A 21,824-nucleotide genomic window follows, 5' to 3' on the forward strand; every position below is an offset into this window, starting at 1 on the left:
ATTTGGATCCTTTTTTTGTGTGGCTTTGATTTTTTTCCAGCAATGGAAAAGAGCATACGGGACTTAAATGACACATTTTATCTGTGCAGATAAAATGCACAGTTCATAGCCCTTCTTCCTTCTCACAACTGGATAATTTTAGCAAGCAGCAGACAGCCTGACCTTTGTTGTAGAGGCCAGATGCAATTTGCAGACAAATATAGGTTTTTAAATAATATCTTGGCTTCCCTTACACTGAAATCCTGTGACTCTGACAGATGATCAAGGACAAAACAATGTGATTGGGTAACAGAATTAGTTGGCTGCTGCTAAGTCTTCTTTGCTGCAAGGCACACACGTAAGTAAGCCCACACCATTTACTTACGGGGAGAAATAAAGATTTTTAAGCACCAAGAGCTCTCTGCTACCATTTATAATTGTCCAGCTATGTGAAAACTGGAAGACAGTCCACATTTTCTTAATCCAAGAATAAAAGACTTATTAGTAATTTTAAATGAGGAAAACTGTAAATAACATCACAAAATAATCGCAGCCTTACACTGTCCACATAATTCCTGGGAAAAATTCCTTGGGTAATTTGTATTTTAAACTAATTTTCAAAGGTGTCTGTTTTGAAAGTCATAATCTTCTGTCATACTTCTGTTTCACTCAAAGATATTTAAATACGAGCATAAAATTAAAAGCTTCATTTATTAAATGAACGACTCGCAGATGATACCAGCAGACAAGAAAGGAGGAAGGAAAGTCTTTGTTTCTAGCACTGTCATCTTTATACCATTTAATAGAATTTAGAAACCTAGATTTTAATTAGGACAGATTAGTGGCCTAATCTGAAGAGGAGAAAAACACAGTCCCCTGAGAAACAGAATGTATTACCTCAAGTAGGTGTTTTGTCATATTCTCAGTAGGTATTCTCACTGAGCACTAAGGGACTGTTGTCTAGACTTATGCCTTGGAGCCTACTGGATTTGAGAAACCTGTTAAGATAATGAGTTTCAGGCACAACATTCCTTCAGTGAGCTTCAGACCTACAGTAACAGATTCCGAAAGCAATCTCACGATTGTGAGAAGCTGTTGAGAATACACAAACTGACAGCATCATCAGAATTCTTAGTAGTAGATATTTTACTCTGAAAAAGCAATTACAACAGCAATCTTCTATTCCAGTTTACAAAACATGCACACTCGGGTCTATATTTTCTTTATTTTTGAAGTTTTGGGTGGGTTTTTTTTCTGCACAATGTCATTTTTTATACATAAAACCAATACAATCTTAGTTTTGATTTGTAGCATTCAGTATCAAAAGTATACCTGTAACATTTTAACAGTTACATTTACAAAATTGGCACATTGTTTGAGTAACATTTATTAACGGTTCAGTAGTAACATCTATACAATGTCTGGAAAAATACCATGTTAAAAGAAGCAGTATGAAATTTTATTATACAGTACAAAGAGAGTGTTAGATGTCTCTAAAGATGGAACTGCATTATAAATAATCATTTAATCTCATCTTAAAACTTATTGTGTCAACTCTAACAGAAGTGTTCAAAAATACCTCATCCCTCTTCCAAGCTTTTGTCGAAAAAGTGTGATTCTCAAGGTATTTTATACTACAGAATTCATTTTAACAAACTATTTACTGCAAAGTTCGTGATCGCCAAGATATAAAGCTAAAATACGTATTTCCGGCATAGCAGGAGGTAACCACAAAGGCAAAGAACTGTGGAGAGAGGGGAAAAAAATACATTAGGAAAAAATATATAGATGTTTGAGAGCATTTTTTTTCCCTATGAAAAAAATAGTTATGGAACTTAGGATAAAGGAGAAACAACAGGGTAAAATGGCACTTTTACCTCCTTGTACTGGTGGGGTCAATCACAGACAACATGGTGTAAATAAGCTTATTTTAGGCATAGAAAATATGGGCCTAGAAGCAGATGAAACATGGCATATTTAAACTCCTATATCCGCATTATACTGCCTCAGAAAGGAACTTAAGTGATCGGACTCCTACCAATCCCACACTTGCTGCTTTTAACATCAATTGCTAGTAAAGACTGAGGGGACAGTCCATGTGGGAGCATGAGCTCCAGCTAACAGTCCTGCCCTGCTGCTATGTTCCAGGAATTGCCTATAGCCCACCTGTACCTCTGTATGCCTGACACACCGTGCCTCAAAATAAGCCTGTCTACAGAGAAACTCTGGATTCAAATGCAGGCCCTTATGCATTCTCAAACAGCGGTACCTGTGAGGTTACCAATTCCAGAGATTGTCTATTGATAAATAAAGGTGTCCCCCAGTGCAAATAACAGTGATGGCAACCACACTGAGATATTACTACTTTGTCTCTAGCAGTCTAGATTCATGTAATGTTTAAAGATTAAAACTGTCCAGTGTTAGCAGTGTGGCTTCCACATACGTGCACAGAAACCAAATAACAGCTGTGAACTTATTTCAGTTGCACTGATAAAGTCCAATCCAGTGCCAGTGGTTATGTTCATGTTAATAGCTGCATGTTGTTCAAAACAGACAATGTTCAAAATGGTCTTTATGATAAGACCAGAATGTTTTGGGCTGGTAACTGAAGTGATGCTGGTAACGCCGACACTGCAAATAGGATTAACACTACTTTTCTTAGAGGTGAGCAATGATAGGGGAAAAGGGAACAAACACAAGTTACAAGAAGGGAAATTTCAATTAGATATTACAGTGAGAGTAATAAAACATGGCAATGGCAGCTCAGAGGCCTGTGGAATAGCCATCCCTAGAACTATTCAAAACTCAAGTGAACAAGGCCCCAATAGCCTGATACAAGTTAACCCTGCTTTAAGGTGGGGAAAGAGTTGAACCTGATGGCCTCATGGGGTCCCTTCCAGCCTAAAAATATTTTATGATTCTACCCATGTCTCTTGCTTATGTACCATCATTGGTACCCATACCTGGGTAGGCAGGACAGCTCTGAGGGCACTGCTAAACATCCACAGCAGGCAGTAAATCCAAGCCTTCCCACAGAGGGCTCTTGGCAAGTCCCATCCAATGTAAATTTAATCTGTGGCACCACAAACTACAGGCAATGATGTAATATATTCTTACAACAGAAAACTGGGAGTATCATTCTTTTCCAATAATTTCACTTCTTATGAAATAGAACCTCTACCTAAAAACCTTTCTAACAGAGAATGACTGTTAGGGATAGATGATTTGCTACATTCCCACAGACATCTATCCATAAAACTCTTAATGGGTTTAGAAAGCTAGAACCTACGTTTAATAGTTTATTTAGACAGTGCATTAGATAAACACTATTAGGAGGTATTAGAAGAGATTCCAAACATCCCATGAGACACTGAGCATTCATGCATTTTGCATAAAACCCAAATCAGCATGGAAGCTTATCTAGCAGCAAGCAAGGTCCTGTCAACAGCATTAGCTGAGTAGCAGATCAATAGTTACAAACTGCCAAGGGGCTAAGATCCTGAATACTCGTGAAATTACAGGGACATAGTTATCCAGTTCCCAAGAGAAAAAACTGAGCTGCTGTTCAAGTTTCTGTGTTCATGCCTGTATGCAATAAGCTTCAGACAGAAGACAGGATTTGTGAACAGAGAGGACAACTGCAAAAGCATGAACAGTCAGAAAAGTAGCTGTAATTCAAAATTATGGTATACAACTGAATTAGACTACTGTTGTAAAAGAACTTTTCAATGTTGTGACAACTCCCTTAGCTAGGGAAAGTTGGCTTTCACCCACTTTGACTACTTGGGATTTCCAAATCTAAGGCAGTAATGTCAGACCAAATAATAATTTACATCCACTTTAAAACACTGGGAAGTTACATGATTTTTACAGCACTGCCCACCCAACTCAGAAGGACTATCAAAAGTTCAGGCTGAAACAGGAAGATCTCTGTAGAAACAGCAATACAACTTTAGGACCTTCTCAGAGGTGCTGTGTATATGGCTCAGCCCACAGAAAGCTGTATGCATCTTATCCACATGCATGCAAAGTTAGCTGAGTTAGCTTGAACAGCTTTTGAAGTTGTCCAAGCATATTTGAAGTTACTTGGTGCTCACACAATCTATTTTGCCTACTCTGATGTGTAGGCTATGGCCTCTGCCAGAGAGATAGTAATAAATAGGGACAGGGAAGGGAAAAGTGATATGATCTTAAAAATCATTACAGCCTTTTCCAATGTGGCTGTCATCTCCTGGTGGAATTTCTAATCACCTTCAAAAACTATGAACTAAATGACAGCTACCTATAGGTTTTGTGTGTGAGCTTCTGTATCAGTGAGCAGCTTTTCAAAATCCAGACCACATGCACTTCAACCTGCTTTTCAAGTGAGCCTTCTTCTGATAAAACTTTATGGGACATAGAAGTGATATAAACAAAAAATTAACTCACTGAAGAAGCTGCCCAGCTGTTGTAATTGTGACTGTCCAGTTCTTTGGTAACTGACGCTGCATCTACAATGGCAGCAATGAGGTACAAAATGAAGGCACTTCCATTAAAACACAGACCCTGTTGAAAAAAACCAAACAATGTAATTACTATGCACATGAATTCGTTACCATTTTTCATTCTAACATTATGAAACTCTCCTCTGAAATATACTTTACACATGGAATATACACAAGAAATATGATCCTTAACTATTTTTACCTTCTTGCAAGTTTCTTTCTGAAAGACTAAAATTTAGCTGCTATTATGAAGATCCAGAAATATTAAAGTACATTTTGGACAAACTGTTTTCTCTATCACACTAAATCCAGAAAAGTCTTAAAGATAGTATGCTGTAATTTTCCAAAAGCAAATTTAAGTACACCAGTTGGTTATCACAACCCAATCATTAGTCAGTAAGAACATGACACTACACAAAAAAACCCAGAAAGTAACCAAGACTGCAGTCTGATTACATTTCTAATACAAAGATACACTGTAGGAATCAGTAAGTTGTGGCATGTGAAGAATATTTCTAAAGCTTTCAAAATTTATTGTCTCCACTTCTGAAGGAGATAAAGGTGTAATTTTTAAAAGCTATATCCTTCCACCTTTCAGTACCTTTCTGACTGTTTTTGAGAGGAGAAAGAAACAGATAAAACCAAGGAGGAGAACAGTCTGAGTGGACTATATGGGCCATCAAGACTCATCCATGGCAGATGCTGCATTTTCTCTTCCAAGAAGCAGAGGCAATGTCTCACAGTATTTACGTTCATTACTAAGAAAGCAGCAAAGCAGATAATATTGATCTCACATAACACACTACAGAGAACAAACAAAACCAGTTTGTTTGGGTTTTGCATGTGAGACAGAACAGGAAAGAAAGGGAGAATGGAAGTCTGAGAAGATGAAAGATGGATAAAAAGGTAGAAGTGGGTTTTTCAAAGTACTTGATTTTAATACATTGTCCTTTACTTACTCACTACTTGGTCATGGCTATAGGAAGGTTTGGTTTTTTTTTTTTAAATAAGCATGATCTCCCAAATCCCACCCTGCATATGAATTTGGCCATAAAATAAATATGGCACCAGTGAAGCAAAACTGTAAGTGGAGTACTCGTGGCATGCTTTGCATCTAGTTACAACTGCAGGACCTGGCAACTCCATTTAGATCAGGTTCTAATGTACATTATCTGCTTCTTTCACCGTCTGGACCCATGTTTGCACTCCAGTGTTGCACAAACATCATAACCTCTAGCTCTGTTTACCCAGTCTCTAAATGTTGCCATAGTGGTGCAGCTCCAACTTATTAATTTCCATGGTGTGACCCAGTGGATGCTAGGAATATTGGCCAATTATTCATTCTTGCATTCACTAACCATCAGCTCTGTCAGAATCTAAAAAACAGCTGCAACCCAAGAAGCTCGGTTCAGAAAGCACCAACAACAGCTGTATCCACATCAGCAATTCCTTCGGTGCACCAAAGCATCAATCAACAGCTTGAAGTGGTTGATACAGAAGCTCCTCACATCCATCTCCAGGATATTTGGTTCTGGCAGTTTCCTTCAGAGTGGACTCTGGCTCACTGCCATATGCTCCCATGACACACAGGGTTCTTTCTGAAGGGGAGCCATTCCCCAAACATGCTCTCTCAACTGCAGGCCCTGCTGTGCTGTCACCTGTCAACATGCCAGTCTTCAGGTCACCACTGCCTCTATGAGACTTATCATGCAAAAAGACCTTTTTACAGTTTTCAGAGCAGGCTGAAGAGCATACACATCCTCCTGTGGTTCCTAAGCCCTTGCAACATCAGGGCCCTTGGAAATGAACCACTTACCCATTTTTCTGCAGGGAACAGTAGGCATTGCCTCAGCACTTAGATGGAGTCCAAGGGCTGGCACTTGGCGTTTGTTAAAAATTAGTGGAGTTTCTCTCACCTGTATCAGTTGATCTAATAAAAAGTATTATCTGTATCCATAGGTCTCACATCTCTTATGAATAATAAAATATCAGACTGTCAGTTTTCAGATAAGATGCCAACAACTGGCAGGGTCAGGTGAATTTCTGTAAAGCACTGGTTTTCAAATTCCAAATTTGATTGCCTAGAGTATTTGTTGTTGTTATTTTTAGACTTCCCGTTCGGAAAAGACTCAATTACCCTGGAAAGCTACAAATCCCTGCAATATCTTGTCACGTAGAAAAGAAAAAAGCACGTAATTTTTGAGAAGTGCTACTCTGGGAAATAACACTGTTGGGGAAGATGGAATGCAATGCAAGCTGATTGGGCCTTTACTGCCAATATATTACTCAAACCAAATGGTTCATGCTAAATTACCATCTGCTTCTGAAATTCAGATTTACCAGATTGTAAATGCTAAAACAATCAATGGAAGCTAAGAACTTGCACTATTAAGGAGAGTCAGTTTTGAACCATGTCCTTTGGGCTAATTTGCAGTAAAAGTTACCACATCTTAAGCAATTTGGTAATGTGCTTAACCTGCAAAAAGTGAATTTATGACAGAGAAGTCCAGATGTAATTTTGAATACTGTATACAATAGGCACAGTTTGAGCTAAGTGTCACCTAAGGAGGTAGAGCAATAACTATCAGAGACTGAAATTCAAGATACTTCAGAGAATAGAGGGAAGGCGGGCCTAAAGTCACTCAAGGTATGTGTCACACTCTCTTGAATGAGGACATTATCAATTCAAAGGCTGTTCCCAAAGGTTCTTTTAATATCTTAGGGCAAAACAAGTTAGTGCAGAAGCATCTTTTATTTATTTTGCATTTATTTTCTCTTCACATTAGCTTTTGCTATAAAAGAAGACTACCTTTTGGACCTGTATCTATGGGATCTTATCTACAATGTGTTTGGAACTCAGAGCAAGAAATACACTCAATATGAAGCAGAAACAAATCAAATACTCCAGCTTGTATACCACATAGATCAGTGGCAACTCATTTATGTGTAGCTGGTGCCTGATAATAGTGTTAAACTGATGAAAGAGGAGTAATCACTAAAGCTGTATCCAAATAGATAAAAAGATGTTTTCCTTTTGAATGAGGCCTCATCCGGAGTCCTCTGTCCAGATTTGGGCTCCCCAGCTCAAGAGGGACAAGGAACTTTTGGAGGGAGTCCAATGCAGGGTTACCAAGATGATCAGGGGACTGGAGAGTCATTCTTATGAGGAAAGGTTGTGGGATCTGGGGCTGTTCAGCCTGGAGAAGAGACTGAGGGGGGATCTCAACAACACTTAAAAGTATTTGAAAGGTGCGTGGCAAGAGAATGAAGTGGCAGTTTTTCCTATTGCCTAAGTGACAGGACAAGGGGTAATGGACAAAAGCTGGAACATACAAAGCTCCACTTTAAACATAAGAAAAAGTTACTTTCCTGTTCAAGTGAGGGAGCCCTGGCACAGGCTGCCCAGGGAGGGTGTGGAGTCTCCCTCTCTGGAGGGTTTCAAAACCTGCCTGGATGTGTTCCTGTGTGACCTGACCTAGGTGGTTCTGCTTTAGCAGGGGTGTTAGACTGGATAATCTCTAAAGGTCCCTTCCAACCCTACTATTCTGTGACTCTGTAATGCAATGGGAAAAGGAAAAAAAACCCAACCAAACAAACCCAAAAAACAAACCCACACCTTCACACCTTTAAATGCACCCAGACACATTACTGCTGTAATTGAAATAATCCAGCATTTCTATAGCTGTGTTATAGCATTAATGGTAATTGCTGGTCATGAAACTTGAAAACAGAGAAGCTATCTCAATGTAATCCTGGTTGTTCTTATTAATAATTGCTATAGCTGGCTATTTGTTACAGAAGCAAATGGGAAGATTAAAAGAGGTTTCAATTCTAGTCACGTACAAAATATAGCTGATAACAAGCTGTTTGCAACACAGAAGTCAATTACATTTTATCATAAAAATAACAGAATTCTAGTCAATAACCTTTAGCTAGTGAAAAAAAAAAAGAGAACAGTATTTCACTCAGAAATATGAAAAGCTAAAATTTATAATAACTCTTGGGTGGGTCACAAAAAGCCATTTGGCTGAGATGACAATGACTTTTAGGATCTATTACCCTGAACACCATGCTGTTCTGAAAATCATGTAAAAATACACTGTTGAGAGGTACAGCCAGTCAGGTTTGCTCAGACCACAAAAACTGGATCAGAATTTTAAGTGCCTGTGAAATTTTTCAGTAATTACATTAGCTGTTTATCTGATTTGCATTAAGTCTTGAGCTAGAAGCAAAGGATTACATGGCATGTGTTTTACATACATATAACACTAATTTTCAGCATCATTTTTGCAATCTATATATGCATTGTCAGACTGTTGCTACCTCTGAACCACCTTTGCTTTTATTTTAGCAGAGGAAGACTCATTTTTTAAGAGTCAGCGTCCTGCTCCCCATTCACAGTGTTGACTCAAGTACAGATTTCTTCTGTTTAACCCATATGACCAGGTCTGTTAGCTCAGAGGCAGCAACAGACTCATTCTTCATGGTATGTAATCACTACAGGGAGAAAAAGAGGCCACTGTGCATAAGCATCAGTCACACGCACATTATTAAAAATCAAGTCACTACATCAACTGCTGAACAAAACAGTGAAACATCATAGGAAAAGTGTTTTAGAAGTGTCTGGGTAGCATGAAGGTTACACACTGCAGGTAGCCTGCAGGTACACAGCCACACAGTAATTAGGGGAAAAGAAAAATCTGTAAAAAGCACAAGTACAGTTGGTTAACTACACTCACAAAATGCACCAATATTTTATTCTCTTCATAACTCAGCAAACCTGAAATAATAAAGAATGGGTGTATTTACCACCGTGGTCCATGGCACCTGGGGGATTCTGGTGTAGGTCATTGTCATGTAGATGATCAGAAAGAAGACGGTAAGAACCCAGTAGAACACTGCTACAAACATCACCCAGCCGAAGGCCGGATATAGAAAGTATTCTGTTCCAGCAATCAGAGTCCACACCAGCAGCCCCAACACCTGCAAAAGTTATGGAGAAGAAAGAAAACACAGTTTCAGATCTCACACATTTGTTCTAGGTCAAGGAAGGACACTACTGCCATTCACGTAACTGTTAGAGGAGCTGAGTTAGGATGCTACACTCACAGCATACTAATTTAACAAAAAAGAACGTATGAAACTAGTTTCTCTGTGGCAGAGTGTCACGAAGGGAGAGGCAGAAAGAGGTATCTCAGTGTTGTTTAGCTCACTTTTAACTATTATGGAGCTACACTTGCAGTGGTTTTACATCTAACTTTCAAAAGTATTGCTTATTATATCCCACTAGCTTACACGCATGAAGGTGAATACCACTGTTTCGCAGTCGGTGAGGTCGGTTTAGATATGGACGCCTGTGATGGACCACTGGGATCTTCAGGTCTCATCTGCCAGTCAAAGGTAACAAAATAGTTGTGATCTAGTTCAAAATGGTCCACACCTGCTCTGTGGACTGGCAGGCACCAAAGACAAAACACAACTCCTAGGACCTTATTATAAAAAGCTTTCCCCTGCAACATGCTGCTGGACCAGAGCAAGTCACTTGAGAGATGGCAAATCCCAGTTCTTAAAACATCTCACAAGTGACCTACCCATAGAGAGTAGACAAGAGCTCACACTCAAGCAAAGTCCTCAAGCAAACCAGTCTGGGAAAAAAACCCCTCCCTTCTGAATCTGGCAATCTGTTCACATTGAAGATATGAAGAAATACATGAACCAGAGATTTTAACATTTTTAATCCAGTTTTCTCTAGTGCTAGGTGATCTCCAACACATTAAGAGGGATGAGAAGCACACAGAAGTCAAGTCATACAATACAGGAAGAAAAGTGTGTTTTGCAAGTTGTTCAGCAATGAGAAAAATCTTCATTATAAAAAGAAAGGGATACTTTATACCTCAAAAATAAAAACATAAACCCAAACCCCACCACATATACTTTACTGGAGTCAGATGTGGGAACTACAACTCATATTTGAAACAAGGTTCCTCTCTTTCTGCTATCCAGACTGTGGTGAAACTGCATAGCAGTGAGAAATGCAAAGAACACAAAATTAAAGCAAATAGCAACACACTTACTTCACAAACAGCCATAGCTGGACAATCTAAGGAACCTCTTAGGTCAATGTTCTGTCTCTAGCAGTGTTCAATAACAGATGTCTGAAAAAATATACTGAAAAATAGAGTACGCAGTAGTAATCTTTCCTTGGACTACCTTCCTCAGCTCTCAGGAATGTGCAGCAGAGGGACTACCAGAGCCTACAGTGGCATCTTTGCAATCCATAGCCCTAGACAGAAGATGACAGTTTGCTACAGCTTCATTGGCATAAGAGCCAATCCTATTCCCATGAAAGTTGTTGAGCATGGCCCCATTCACTTTTCTATTGCAGAATTGAAAATGTAAACATTTGATAGAAAACAAAACTATACTTTTAAAGTTTATTGTAACTGGTCCTGCTAACGTCCCGCAGCTACCTAGTATCTGTTCATTTTGTTATCAATTCATCCTCTAAATTGCCATCCAAACTTGATTCAGCCCTCATTTGTTGTCTTGTGTGTTCACACTATATTCCTGTAGATTATCGGTACAGGCAGTCACATCTGCACCACATATACATAAAAGTACCCCACAAATGTCTGTTCCATTCTTCTTTTTTTTTTTTTTTCTCTTGCCTACAACAGCCTTTTAAAGAGCTTTTTTTTTTTCCCACTATTTTCACCAATTCAGCAATTTAATAGGAAGCTCTAGAACTTGCTTGGACTGGGATAAAAATTTCTGCTTTCCTCAAGATACCAGGGGAGGGCAGCATTGCCTCACAAGAACAGTTCAAAGAGCATTAACAGGGGAGTTTAAAACATGCATTATTCTTTAATGCAAAGTCACGAGTTTACCAATGCTTCCCGCAGTTCATTTTCATTCTAGTTCCAACAGTATTAAATTAATAGTAGCAATTCAGTTAATAATGCCTCTAATTGCACAAACTACCCATGATTAGATTAAAAACCAACTCAATTTTAGTATAACAATTGCTTAAACAATCTTGATAGACTGTTTAACTAACAAACTACTGTTTTCTTTGGATACAGACTTGCTTTTCATTGTGACCATCCACTTTAATCCAAATTCAAATTCATCAACCAGAAACAATAGGAATGAACCACTGGTTTCAAGCTTGATAAATAATTTTCAAGGACAGATTTATGCTGGATCTAAATATCTAGTACAATATCAAAAACAGAAATCTCAAAGGTGAGAGACAGAACACAAAGAAATTCATCACTTAACACCATAACCTTCTGGCAACAGTGATGGTTTTTTGAAAGCTTTTAAAAACAGAAGTAGACTTTTGCATAAAAACCAGGAGACTATGAAAAATGCTTCATACTAAATTCAATACAAGTAAGATTGATAAGGACACATCAGCCTCTTTGAGAGATTATTTCTGGAAAGAGTAAAAGCTTCACAAGCAGCAAACTATTAAAATTAAAAAGGAAAATTTCAAGGCTACATGAGACCACTAATCTTCCATTACCACATGACCAAGCTGGGGAGACATTAATCAGAGCACCGGTAAGGTCACTGTTTTTTCAAAGTAATATTCGAACCTGGTCTTATCATCTCTCTTTCAAGATCATTTAAATATTAAAGTGGCTGTGCATCTCATAGGTATTGCAAAGAATTGCTTTTAATGTATGCTTTTAGCCAGCCCATTTCAATGGCAGAACAATTTATCTAAGCGATTGAGATGCACCACGGATGTTAGATTTACATTCTTAGCCAGTTCCTGGTTCACATGCATCTTATCTTTGACGGGTTGCGTATTAGAGCGCATCTGACATTTCCAGGCAGATCAAGATACTCTTACTGCATATTACTGGAGCTGACAAGCTGAAACAGTGTTTCAGATTTCTTGATTAGACCCGAAAAGGTCAGATCAGCTCATGGTCAAAAATTCACTCTGTGTGTAGTTAAATGATATAGCAAATGGTTTTACTGCATATGTAAACATAGACAATAAATTGATTTAAAAGTTCACACTGGCTGTCAGCATCTACAAAATACCTAAGGAGTCAAAGGAGCACAGACATCTAGACAAGTCTTTTGTGATTAGCTTGTCTTTTTGGCATGTTAAATACTGAGATAGCTTCTGCACTGTTAAAAGCCCGTCTCCTAATATTCTGACCACCCCTTACATTACACATTCGGTGTTCAACAGATCAGTACAAACTGAATGACACTTGTGCATTTGCTGGAACCGAGGGGGCAGCTTCACCTGCTTATTTGATAACAAAGCTCCCCGCTGGGAGTAACTGCACTATATTCAAATGATGTCTCAATGAGCACCTAGAGTACAGAATCTGGCAAGTGAGTGGTAGGTATGTGATACTGTAAGGCAAAGACCAGTGATTGCAAAACCTGAGGAGTGCCCACAGTAATTCAGCATGCACAGGTAATATACAGCTACCTTCTGTGCTTCAGATCAGCTGAAAGACAAGGGAAAAACCTCCACTCAGGACAGGGGAAAAGCCTGTATCTTGTTATAACCAGGTATGCTAGTGTAACTGTAACAGCTAAGTATTTTATTTTAATTGATGAGCTAGTCAGAATATGCTTATTCAGAATTACAGGAACATACTACGACCCTGTAAAAAATGATTCTGAGAAAGGGAGGAAAATCCATCAAGACTGAAGAAAATAACGCATGTGGAAGTCGATGAGAGTAGAAGGGCTCCACCAACTGGGTCCAGGTTTTCAAGTCAGATGGGAGACTAGGATTTCACCTGTCAGTACATGATAAAGGCAAGCAGTTGTCCCTTGTTTATTGCAGTCTCCAATTTCACGTCAGACATCTAATTTGGGATCATTTGGCCACTGCTTGATCAGGTACCTCCATTACTAGAAGGCATTAATATGTCAAACGCACTAATGCATACTTCAGCAGTTGGCAGACACCATAAAAAGGAAATAACTTTGTAGCAAAGTCCAATATTATTGAGTGTGCAGGTTTAAAATTAGATGCTTAATGGAATATTCAAACCCTTAAATAAGTGTCATCATTTCTCCACATTGCCGAGCACTTCAAAAGTATCTAACTATTTAGTCACAAAAAAGTAAAGGCTTTGTTGCTTACTAGATAAGACACATCTTGTCTCATGTCGCTGGTACAACTCAGTAGGTATGAAGGTGGGTGTGAGTTTGAATCTTGGTCTCCAGTTTTGCTTTTGAAGCAGCTTAAAAACTGGAGAGCTGAACTCATACTTGCAAACTGTATTTAAAAAGCCTATAATGTAGTGACTCTTGTCCAGTGACACTAGTGCTGAAAACTCTGCAGCATTCATCTTGGCTGGTTAACTCAGCAACACAGTTAAAAATGTTCATGCATCCTTTTCAAAAGAAAAAGAAGTCTCATTGTGGTAGAATTGACAGGGAGAAAAACCCAAGGCTTATCTAGTTTCATGAAATAAAGAAATCCCACAACTATTTGACATGTTTGCCCGAAACCTTTTTTACTCTTTATCTTAGAGATGTTTCCTAGGACCATTTCCGTTCTCTGTATGTCTAAGTGGTGTAAGATTTATACACAGTTACTAGTAGCACAGATGGAAATGATGGTAGAAGAAGACTAGGAGAGTTGTGCATTTCCAGCAACAGTTGTCTCCTGTATTCAAGTCACCTCAACATGGACAGAACTCAACAAGTGGAAAGCAGGACATCTTGCGTCTCCCTCCGAAGAAATGAGATTTATGACTTCAGAGACCATTCTGAACTACTGCACTTCATTATTTCACTACTAAATCACATGTCAGGAGCTACCTCACCAGTAGCACCACAGGCAGCCCCTGAATGTCTTAACCTCCATAATTTTCTTCCTTTGACTACTCTCTGCAGCCAAAAAACCCAAATCCACTTAGTCTCTTGTAGGCAGGGAGAGCATGAACATTTTTCACCCCTGCTCCCTAGTTTTTTATCTCAACTTTCATGCCCCTTCGGAAGACAAGGTTGGAGACACTTTCCTCGGGCACTAACAGGGTAAGCAAGGAGCCCAAGGGTAGCCAGACCAGCAGTTCAGCACTGTTATTTGATGTCAGTTAGTCAACCACTCTTTGGGTGCTTTTGGGAGGATTAACAAACATTCTTGCAAACCTGTCATGACATAGGTCACACACTAAAACGTAGGACCTTATACTGTCAATCAAAATATCGAGAGGGAGGGGGCAGGCATTATTTAAAGACCAAAAGAGATGGGAAAAAAAGAGGATTCCTCCTCCCTTGTTTCTCTTAAGACATACTCTGGATAGTCAGTTGTAAGAACAGGCAGATTTAATTGTCTTATATTTGACAGATATAGAACGAATTATTTTCCTATCTTCAAGCTATGGCTAAACGTAGTTTGCACTGCACTTAAATGATGTCTTTAAATCGGAGGGTTTGTGCTCTCCTACACGGCGCATGAAGTGACGTACAACAACTCCGCCTTCGGCCACCGGAGGGAGCACGATCATTGCTTTTTTTTCCCCGAAAAACCGCTTCGGAAGAGAGTGCACTGGTCAGGCTTCAGATCCCCAGCAAAAACATCAGAGGGACCCCTGCGGACTGCAACGGAAAGCCCAAACTAAGTGGCAGATGTATTGAAATCTTTCACAAAGGTTATGCTAAGCTGATAGGTTCACTTCCACACTGGCTACAAGAGCAATAGCAAATGCAACTTTACCTACAAACTACTCAAGGTTCATTTGACTGTTTTACTTAAACAAAACAACTCCTCCCAAAAAATAACCCCACAACACAAAACTCTTCCCCACTATTTAGGAAATAGTATTTTAATACCCATGGAGCAAAAACGCCTACGAGAAATTAAGGTGAATGCCTGCAAATAGTGGATAAATCAGATATCAACTCAGACTAAAATCCAAAATATAAAATCTTGTTTGTGTTGCAATCAGAAAGTGATGAACACGTTTTAAAACTCAGCTTTTAAAACTGGAAGGATTCAAACTTAAATAAGACTTCTATTAACACTGAGTAAAGATGCAAAGATGAGGAGATTCAAAACCACCTTTCAGATATACTTTTTAGAGATATAAGATCCTTAAATGTCTCTGAAATTTCAAGGACTATGTTAACACACTCTGTAATAATCTAACGGATACACTGCCTTAGCCTACAGCTCCTTTTTCCCAGTCTCAGTCAAACACTACAGTGAGTTAACATCAGCCAGTCACTACCACTCCCCTCCTCGTTACTGACAACTGTGTATCACTTCTCCACCAGTAGCTGGAAGCATTTATTTCACCAAGAGTTCCTTAGTGGAGGAAAGCCTAGTGATTCACCTGGATCTGGCGGGACAGTCCTGCAGAAGAGAACTCAGGCTCTACACACATGAAGAAAAAATTCTCATTTTGATCTGTAAAAACCTATGCAAAATTCATCTCTTCTGCTGTCACAGAATTTCCAAAAATTGTCTGAATACCTTTTAAATGGTTTTCAAGCAAACAGTTTCACCACTGAATCTTCCCACAAGACTTCAAACTTTCTGTCATGTCCTTGTATCCTTGGCAGCACCAATAAGCATCCTTCAGTATAGACCAAACAGGAGGGCTCAAAATACTAGCAATACTAACCACCACTTGAGAGAACTCCCTCACAGAGCTTAATTTTAGGGTAGATAACCTAAGTAAGAAAACTACTAGAAGCAGCGCATGCCAAAATATGCTCCAGAAGTATGTTTTCACTAAGGACTGACTTAAAAGTTTTATACAATCCTTTTACAAGCCACACAGAAAAACTTCCTGACCCAGGCTTGAAATGAGTCAAGGCCCACTGGCAGACATTTATATCACTAGGGATCACGCCTATTCCGGAGTGAGAATTCAGACCAAGCCCTTCAATAGCTGACAGACCTCTAGTGCCTTTCCCACAGCTCCACAGAGCAGGGAAGTCCTCCCACACCTACCCCAGTTCCCCAGGAAAGAGTCCAAGAGCGCCCCCACCTAAAAAAATGGGGACCAGACCTCTCCTCTTCACACCTGAGCCAGTGAAGAAAGACCAGTAAAGAAGGGCATAATCCTGATGTTCAGATCAGGACACTCATTATCCAGAAGAACCAAGCAGCGAGTATGTACTGACCTGACCACAGCAGGTGTAAATAAGGGCAGCAGCTAGCATTTACAAAAGGATTTGTGCTGAGAGGCAGAGCCAGCTCGCAGAAGTTCCCAAAAAGTATAAGTCTCATTGAGAAGAGCCAAGAGAGGGAAGCAGTGGCTGACATGCAAGTGGGAAACATATTTCTGATTACAGTGGGTATTGCAATACTGCAGTGCTGCCTAGGCATAAAGACAATAACACCTGAGCAAAATGTAGCATCACACCCCAACTTCACGTTACCTTAATGAGCCCACCATCTACTCAAATGAATGAATCACAAAGGTACTCCTTCTCTAGCCTCCACTGTTAACTTCACTGACCATACTGCAACTCATGCTTGAAGAGTCACTCCTCTGTGACACTGAGCTCCACTCACTGCAACTGACAGCTGAGAAAAATAACTCCAGGGTGGGAGAGAGTAAGGAAACCCTATTGTCCATCCCAGCTGTACCACAATGCTCAAATGTTGCTTCACCTGAGAAATATGTGTGGAATGTGTGAGACCGGAGCTAACGCCAGTAACACAGATCAAAAGGAGGTAGCTTAAATTTAAAAAGGAAGATGTATTTTCTGGAAAACAGACTGTCTCATCTCCCATCAAAATTGCTGGGAGTTTATTTCTTACAGTTTCTCAGGAAGTTTTGTTGGAAAAAATAGCTCAAGGTGGAGTAGTGGATATTCAGAAGGTAAACAAGAAATAAGACAGGGCATGGGTTGTAAATTTTATTCCCTGTGACCAAAAATGTCACAACAGAAGATTAGAAACTGTTAGGAAAAGAATAAAATACTAAAACACTCCACCAAACAGAACATATCACGGTGCTTTATAAATCAGTGGTGTACCCACGCATTATGTTCTGTTACTTCCTCTCTCCCATTTCTAAAACGATTCCTTTGGATTATGCAAGGCACAGAGAATGGGTCCTGCAAAAAAACCCAAAAGGTTAAAAATGGGAAAAAGATTAGTCCCACTTTCTATTGAAGACTGAAGGAGGATACGGGAAGTCTGTAGAATGACAGGTGGTATAAAGAAAGGAACAAGGGCTGGATTGGGACTTGCAACACACGGAGTATCCCGCTACATTATCAGGCAGAAAGTTGAAAAACAAACAGAAGGAAGTGGTATTTTTTTAAAAAATCAAGAAGAAGAAAAACCCAATACATAACCAAATTACAGAATTCATTACCACAGGAAACATGATAGATGTTCCTGAAATACAGGTCAGTCCTGTCTGTACATATTACCTACATACATGATAGCCAAGGTGCAACCTGGAAATTCCTCAATGAACAGTTTGCTAGAAGCTAGAAAACTACAGCAGAGAAGAATCTGCCTTATGTTCTCCCTCTTAACACTCCTTCCTAAACCTTCAAATATTGGACTGAACAGATCACTGATCAGATACATTACAGCCACCACTGCCAACTTCTGGTTTTAATTTGTCTTACTTTCCTGCAGGAGACTCTGGCAACTGAGCTCTGGAAGCTGCAAAAGCATTAATAGAATAGGATGGGATGGATGACTACATCCCACGTGAATATACCATTTGTCTCTAAAGCAGAATTACACAGAATAATCTCAAGCAATGGTGAAGAAACTGACTTGAATATCATCATAAAATTCATCTTCTCTGCAGAGGGGTGGTTGATCATTAACAGAACATTAAAATGTGTACAAAGCATAAAGATTGGTTCTTGTCCCAGGGCACTTTCCACATTAAGTACTTTAAGGTTTGAGGGCCGCATTCAGAAGCACACTACTGTTTACCGAGGCCTGTAAATTCCAGCTTAACACTTCTGTATTGCCTGAGGATCTGCACACAGAGACTTTTATATAGGTTACTGTGCACTATGCATATATTAGCTTATACACCCTTACTAACAGAGTGCTACCTATCATTTTATCTACAAAGCCACAGCAGAAGACACAGACTCAACTTTGCTCATAACATTCCATTATCTGACGAAGTATCTTTACACAGGATCCAGTGTGATGTGCCCATCCCAGGTCAGTCAGTCAGAACACCTGCAACCAACCCCAGAGCTGTTGCAGCTGACTGGGAACACACAGGTTACTGCTGTCAACGGCTTCCCCAGGACCACGGTGTAATATAAAGAAGGGTAGTGTAAAACACCAAAGACACTCTGTCCAAAAAGCACTTACCTCTCTAGAAGGGCACCCAACTAGAAGGCAATGACCTCCACAGTGCTTAATCTGAAAATGTGACCTCAATGCAAGGTTGCCTGGCCTCTTGTCTAGCAACCATGAAGGATGCAAATAAAAGGAATACTGCTGCTCCCTTTTCCTTCCACTTCAGCAAGGCCTGGCTGCAGCAGGGATTGCTCCCACCACCTCACATTTCCCAAGACACATCTTGCTATTGTGCAGCAATGCTGTTGATTTCAAATTCACTGTCTCTAGAGTTTCCTGTCACAGCTGGGAGACGTGCTACTGCTATAGCAAACACCATGGTATCATGGAGCTGGGAATTACTCATTGGAACTCCTGCTATGCTTTGCTTTTTAGTAGTTGAGAAAGGAAAATGTAAAGTAACAGCATATTAGAGTCAAACACAAAATAATCTTTTCAGTTACTTTCTGAGGAAATTTTCACTTAATGTTGCTTTCAAGTACGAATTTTAAGGAAGACAATTGCAAAGCAAAATAGTCAGACACGTGGCACAGGATACGTATTTATTTGTTCCTAGGGGTTGCTTTTGTGCAGCCTCTGGAAGTGGGGGCTTTTGGGAAAAACATGAAGATTTGGTACAAGCACCTTCAGAGTTAAAATTAGCAAATAAATTGCATACTCTGATCATTTTTTATTTTCAAAGCCTAGATATAAATCATCAAGACAGGTGAAACTACAGGGTTAAATGTTATTGTATTTAACATTCAAACACTAAAGCATTGTGGAACTCCGAGTAAAATTTTTAAACAACTTCAAGAAGCAAAGTTCACAATTTGGTCTCCTAAGCAGTTGTGTCCCTATCCAGTCAGCAGAGAAGCAAAACGACATCCTATATGACCCACACGAAACATATGAGCAATGAATTTAGTTGATTTGTGATAAGTCCTATCACCAAACTCACACAATGCCATATGATGTCATTGATTTCAATTTTAAAACACCTTCATGTGACAAAACTATGTGCAGATTTGAGAGCTCACAGTAGTAGGGAACATCAGCTATTTAGTGGAAGGAAGGACTTAAAAGGGCTTGAAGTGCTGCTTTGCAGTAATTCAAATTTAAAAGTTGAGACTTGAAGATGAGATCTGGACAAAGGAATAAGCTTTTTCATATTTAACAGTTTCAACTGATGATAAATTCCATATCTCTTCTCAAGACAGAAAGGATTTCAGAAGTGCAGTTGCTGTTTAGCTGTGGGATAGGGTCTGCCTCCTCCCAGTTCTGGGTTTGGGGGTTTTGGAGAGCATTTCTTGGGTGGGGCAGGTGGCAAGCTTAACATACCATCTTTTGTTTGTGCAAATGTAGAGTCTGGTTCACAAAGAGCTTTTCTGAGAGAGTCTGCAGGTTTTCAAGTCAAGTAGCAGAGATATATTTCTGGAGGCGAAGTCCATGGTATAGCCCTTGTGCTCTGAATATGATTTCTCCTTTAAAAAGCACTCATCCAAGCTGGGAGTGCGCAAGTTTACCCTGCCACGTACACTGAATGTACGTTTGATTTCATATTTTTTGGGAAGTGCATTGTGAGGAAATTATTCCTCATGCATAGAAAAATAAAAGGGAATTTTAAAAAGCTATTAGCTTCAGTAATCTCTAACTGTCAGTAATATCTTTTTACTTTTTCTTTTATTATTTAAACTGGATAAGCTCAGAAGCAGATCCTGGGTTATAAAGATGGTCACACATGTCTGTCTCAACGTATCTTCCCCAGTGTGGCTATTTAGTATTATTTTTGTTAACACAACTGTTTCTTAATGGAACATGATGGCAGGAAGGGTTTGCTCTTTTGTTCTAATAAACTCATGCAAGTGTTCTCCTACCTTGATCTTGCCTCTTCTGTCTGGATATAAATTTTTCCTTTGGAAGAAACTTTAAAGCACTCTTTTCTCTCATCTCCCCTGAAGGGATATCGCTCCTGAGAGTAGAAAAAACACCAGCTTCTAAATAAACGACAATTATTAAGTTACTCTTAACATTTGGTGCATGTGTCCATGTAAAATACACACATGCACACAGAAAGTCATTCTGCCATCGTTTGCCCATTAATGAGGTGAACTATTTTTAAAAGAGCATTCCCAACAATGGTTACTTATGAATTATGACTGATTATTTACGTGTCCACTGTTTAAACGGTGTCTACGTTCTTCAGGAGAACAATGCTGTATACAGCTGCTTTATTAATAATGTCACTGCCTCTTTGTTGCTATTTTTACATCTCCATCTTCCTGTTAGGCCATGTAAATAGAGATGCCTATAATTAGCGGACGCACAGCATTGTTTCACAAATCTTAACTGTTCCATTAAAATAGAAAGCTTATTACTTCTTTTGGGAATAACTTTTACTTTGCCGAATAGTTAAAAGCCAAATATGATGCAATGGAAAAATCAAAGACAGTATCTGTTAGGAAAGCCTACTGCTACCTTCTACACGCGTTTAAAGGTGAGGAAAATGTTAACTGCTCATTCAAAAAAGTTTCTTTAAAAAAATTAGAATGGAAGTTCCTTTTAATTTCCAGCTGAACACTACAGAAATTGACGTTGTACAATATGTATTTCTTTCTTGCTCCAAGACAAAATCTTCTAGTCATCAAAAGTTGAAATAGTTCCCCTTGCATCACAAACAGAAGAAATTTGAATAATCTGCGTCCAGATATGCTGTTGTCTGCCTAATTAGGAGCTTATTGTGTCTCTTAACTATTTCTATATTGAGTGCCAAGTATAGAAGTCCAGCCCTTGGAACCATTATCCATGTCTTTAGGGTAAAGAGTAAGTATTTCACAGACTGATACACATGTTGTGAAAGCACCTCATGGAAAAATCTTTTTCCTTTCCTGGCAAAATGGGTTTCTTTCCTGAATACATTTTGCATTAACAACATAGAAGACAGCATGTTTATAAATATTTACCATTTGCAAATTTGCTTTTCTGGAGGCAATGGTGTTTACTGACTTCACAGTCAAAAAGGATCATTTTGGCCATGTGGGCAATGTACAAAGACTTCAACGTACAACATGGTTTTTTATAAAGAGATA

General features: G+C 39.2%; 1 protein-coding gene across 1 annotated transcript in view; it reads right to left on the minus strand.

Annotated features, from left to right (window-relative positions):
- Window positions 1-1,185: 1,185 nt before the first annotated feature.
- CMTM8 (CKLF like MARVEL transmembrane domain containing 8) overlaps window positions 1,186-21,824 on the minus strand; it is a 36,517-nt gene continuing 15,878 nt past the window's right edge. Inside the window, exons 2-4 of the mRNA XM_061996969.1 lie at window positions 9,273-9,446; window positions 4,408-4,524; window positions 1,186-1,723 (exon numbers count right to left, since the gene is read on the minus strand). Coding sequence (XP_061852953.1) covers window positions 1,640-1,723; window positions 4,408-4,524; window positions 9,273-9,446 — 375 coding nt within the window. The 3' untranslated portion in view covers window positions 1,186-1,639. The remainder of the gene's footprint in view (window positions 1,724-4,407; window positions 4,525-9,272; window positions 9,447-21,824) is intronic.

This window comes from Colius striatus, chromosome 5 (assembly GCF_028858725.1).
Source record: "Colius striatus isolate bColStr4 chromosome 5, bColStr4.1.hap1, whole genome shotgun sequence".
NCBI lineage: Eukaryota > Metazoa > Chordata > Aves > Coliiformes > Coliidae > Colius > Colius striatus.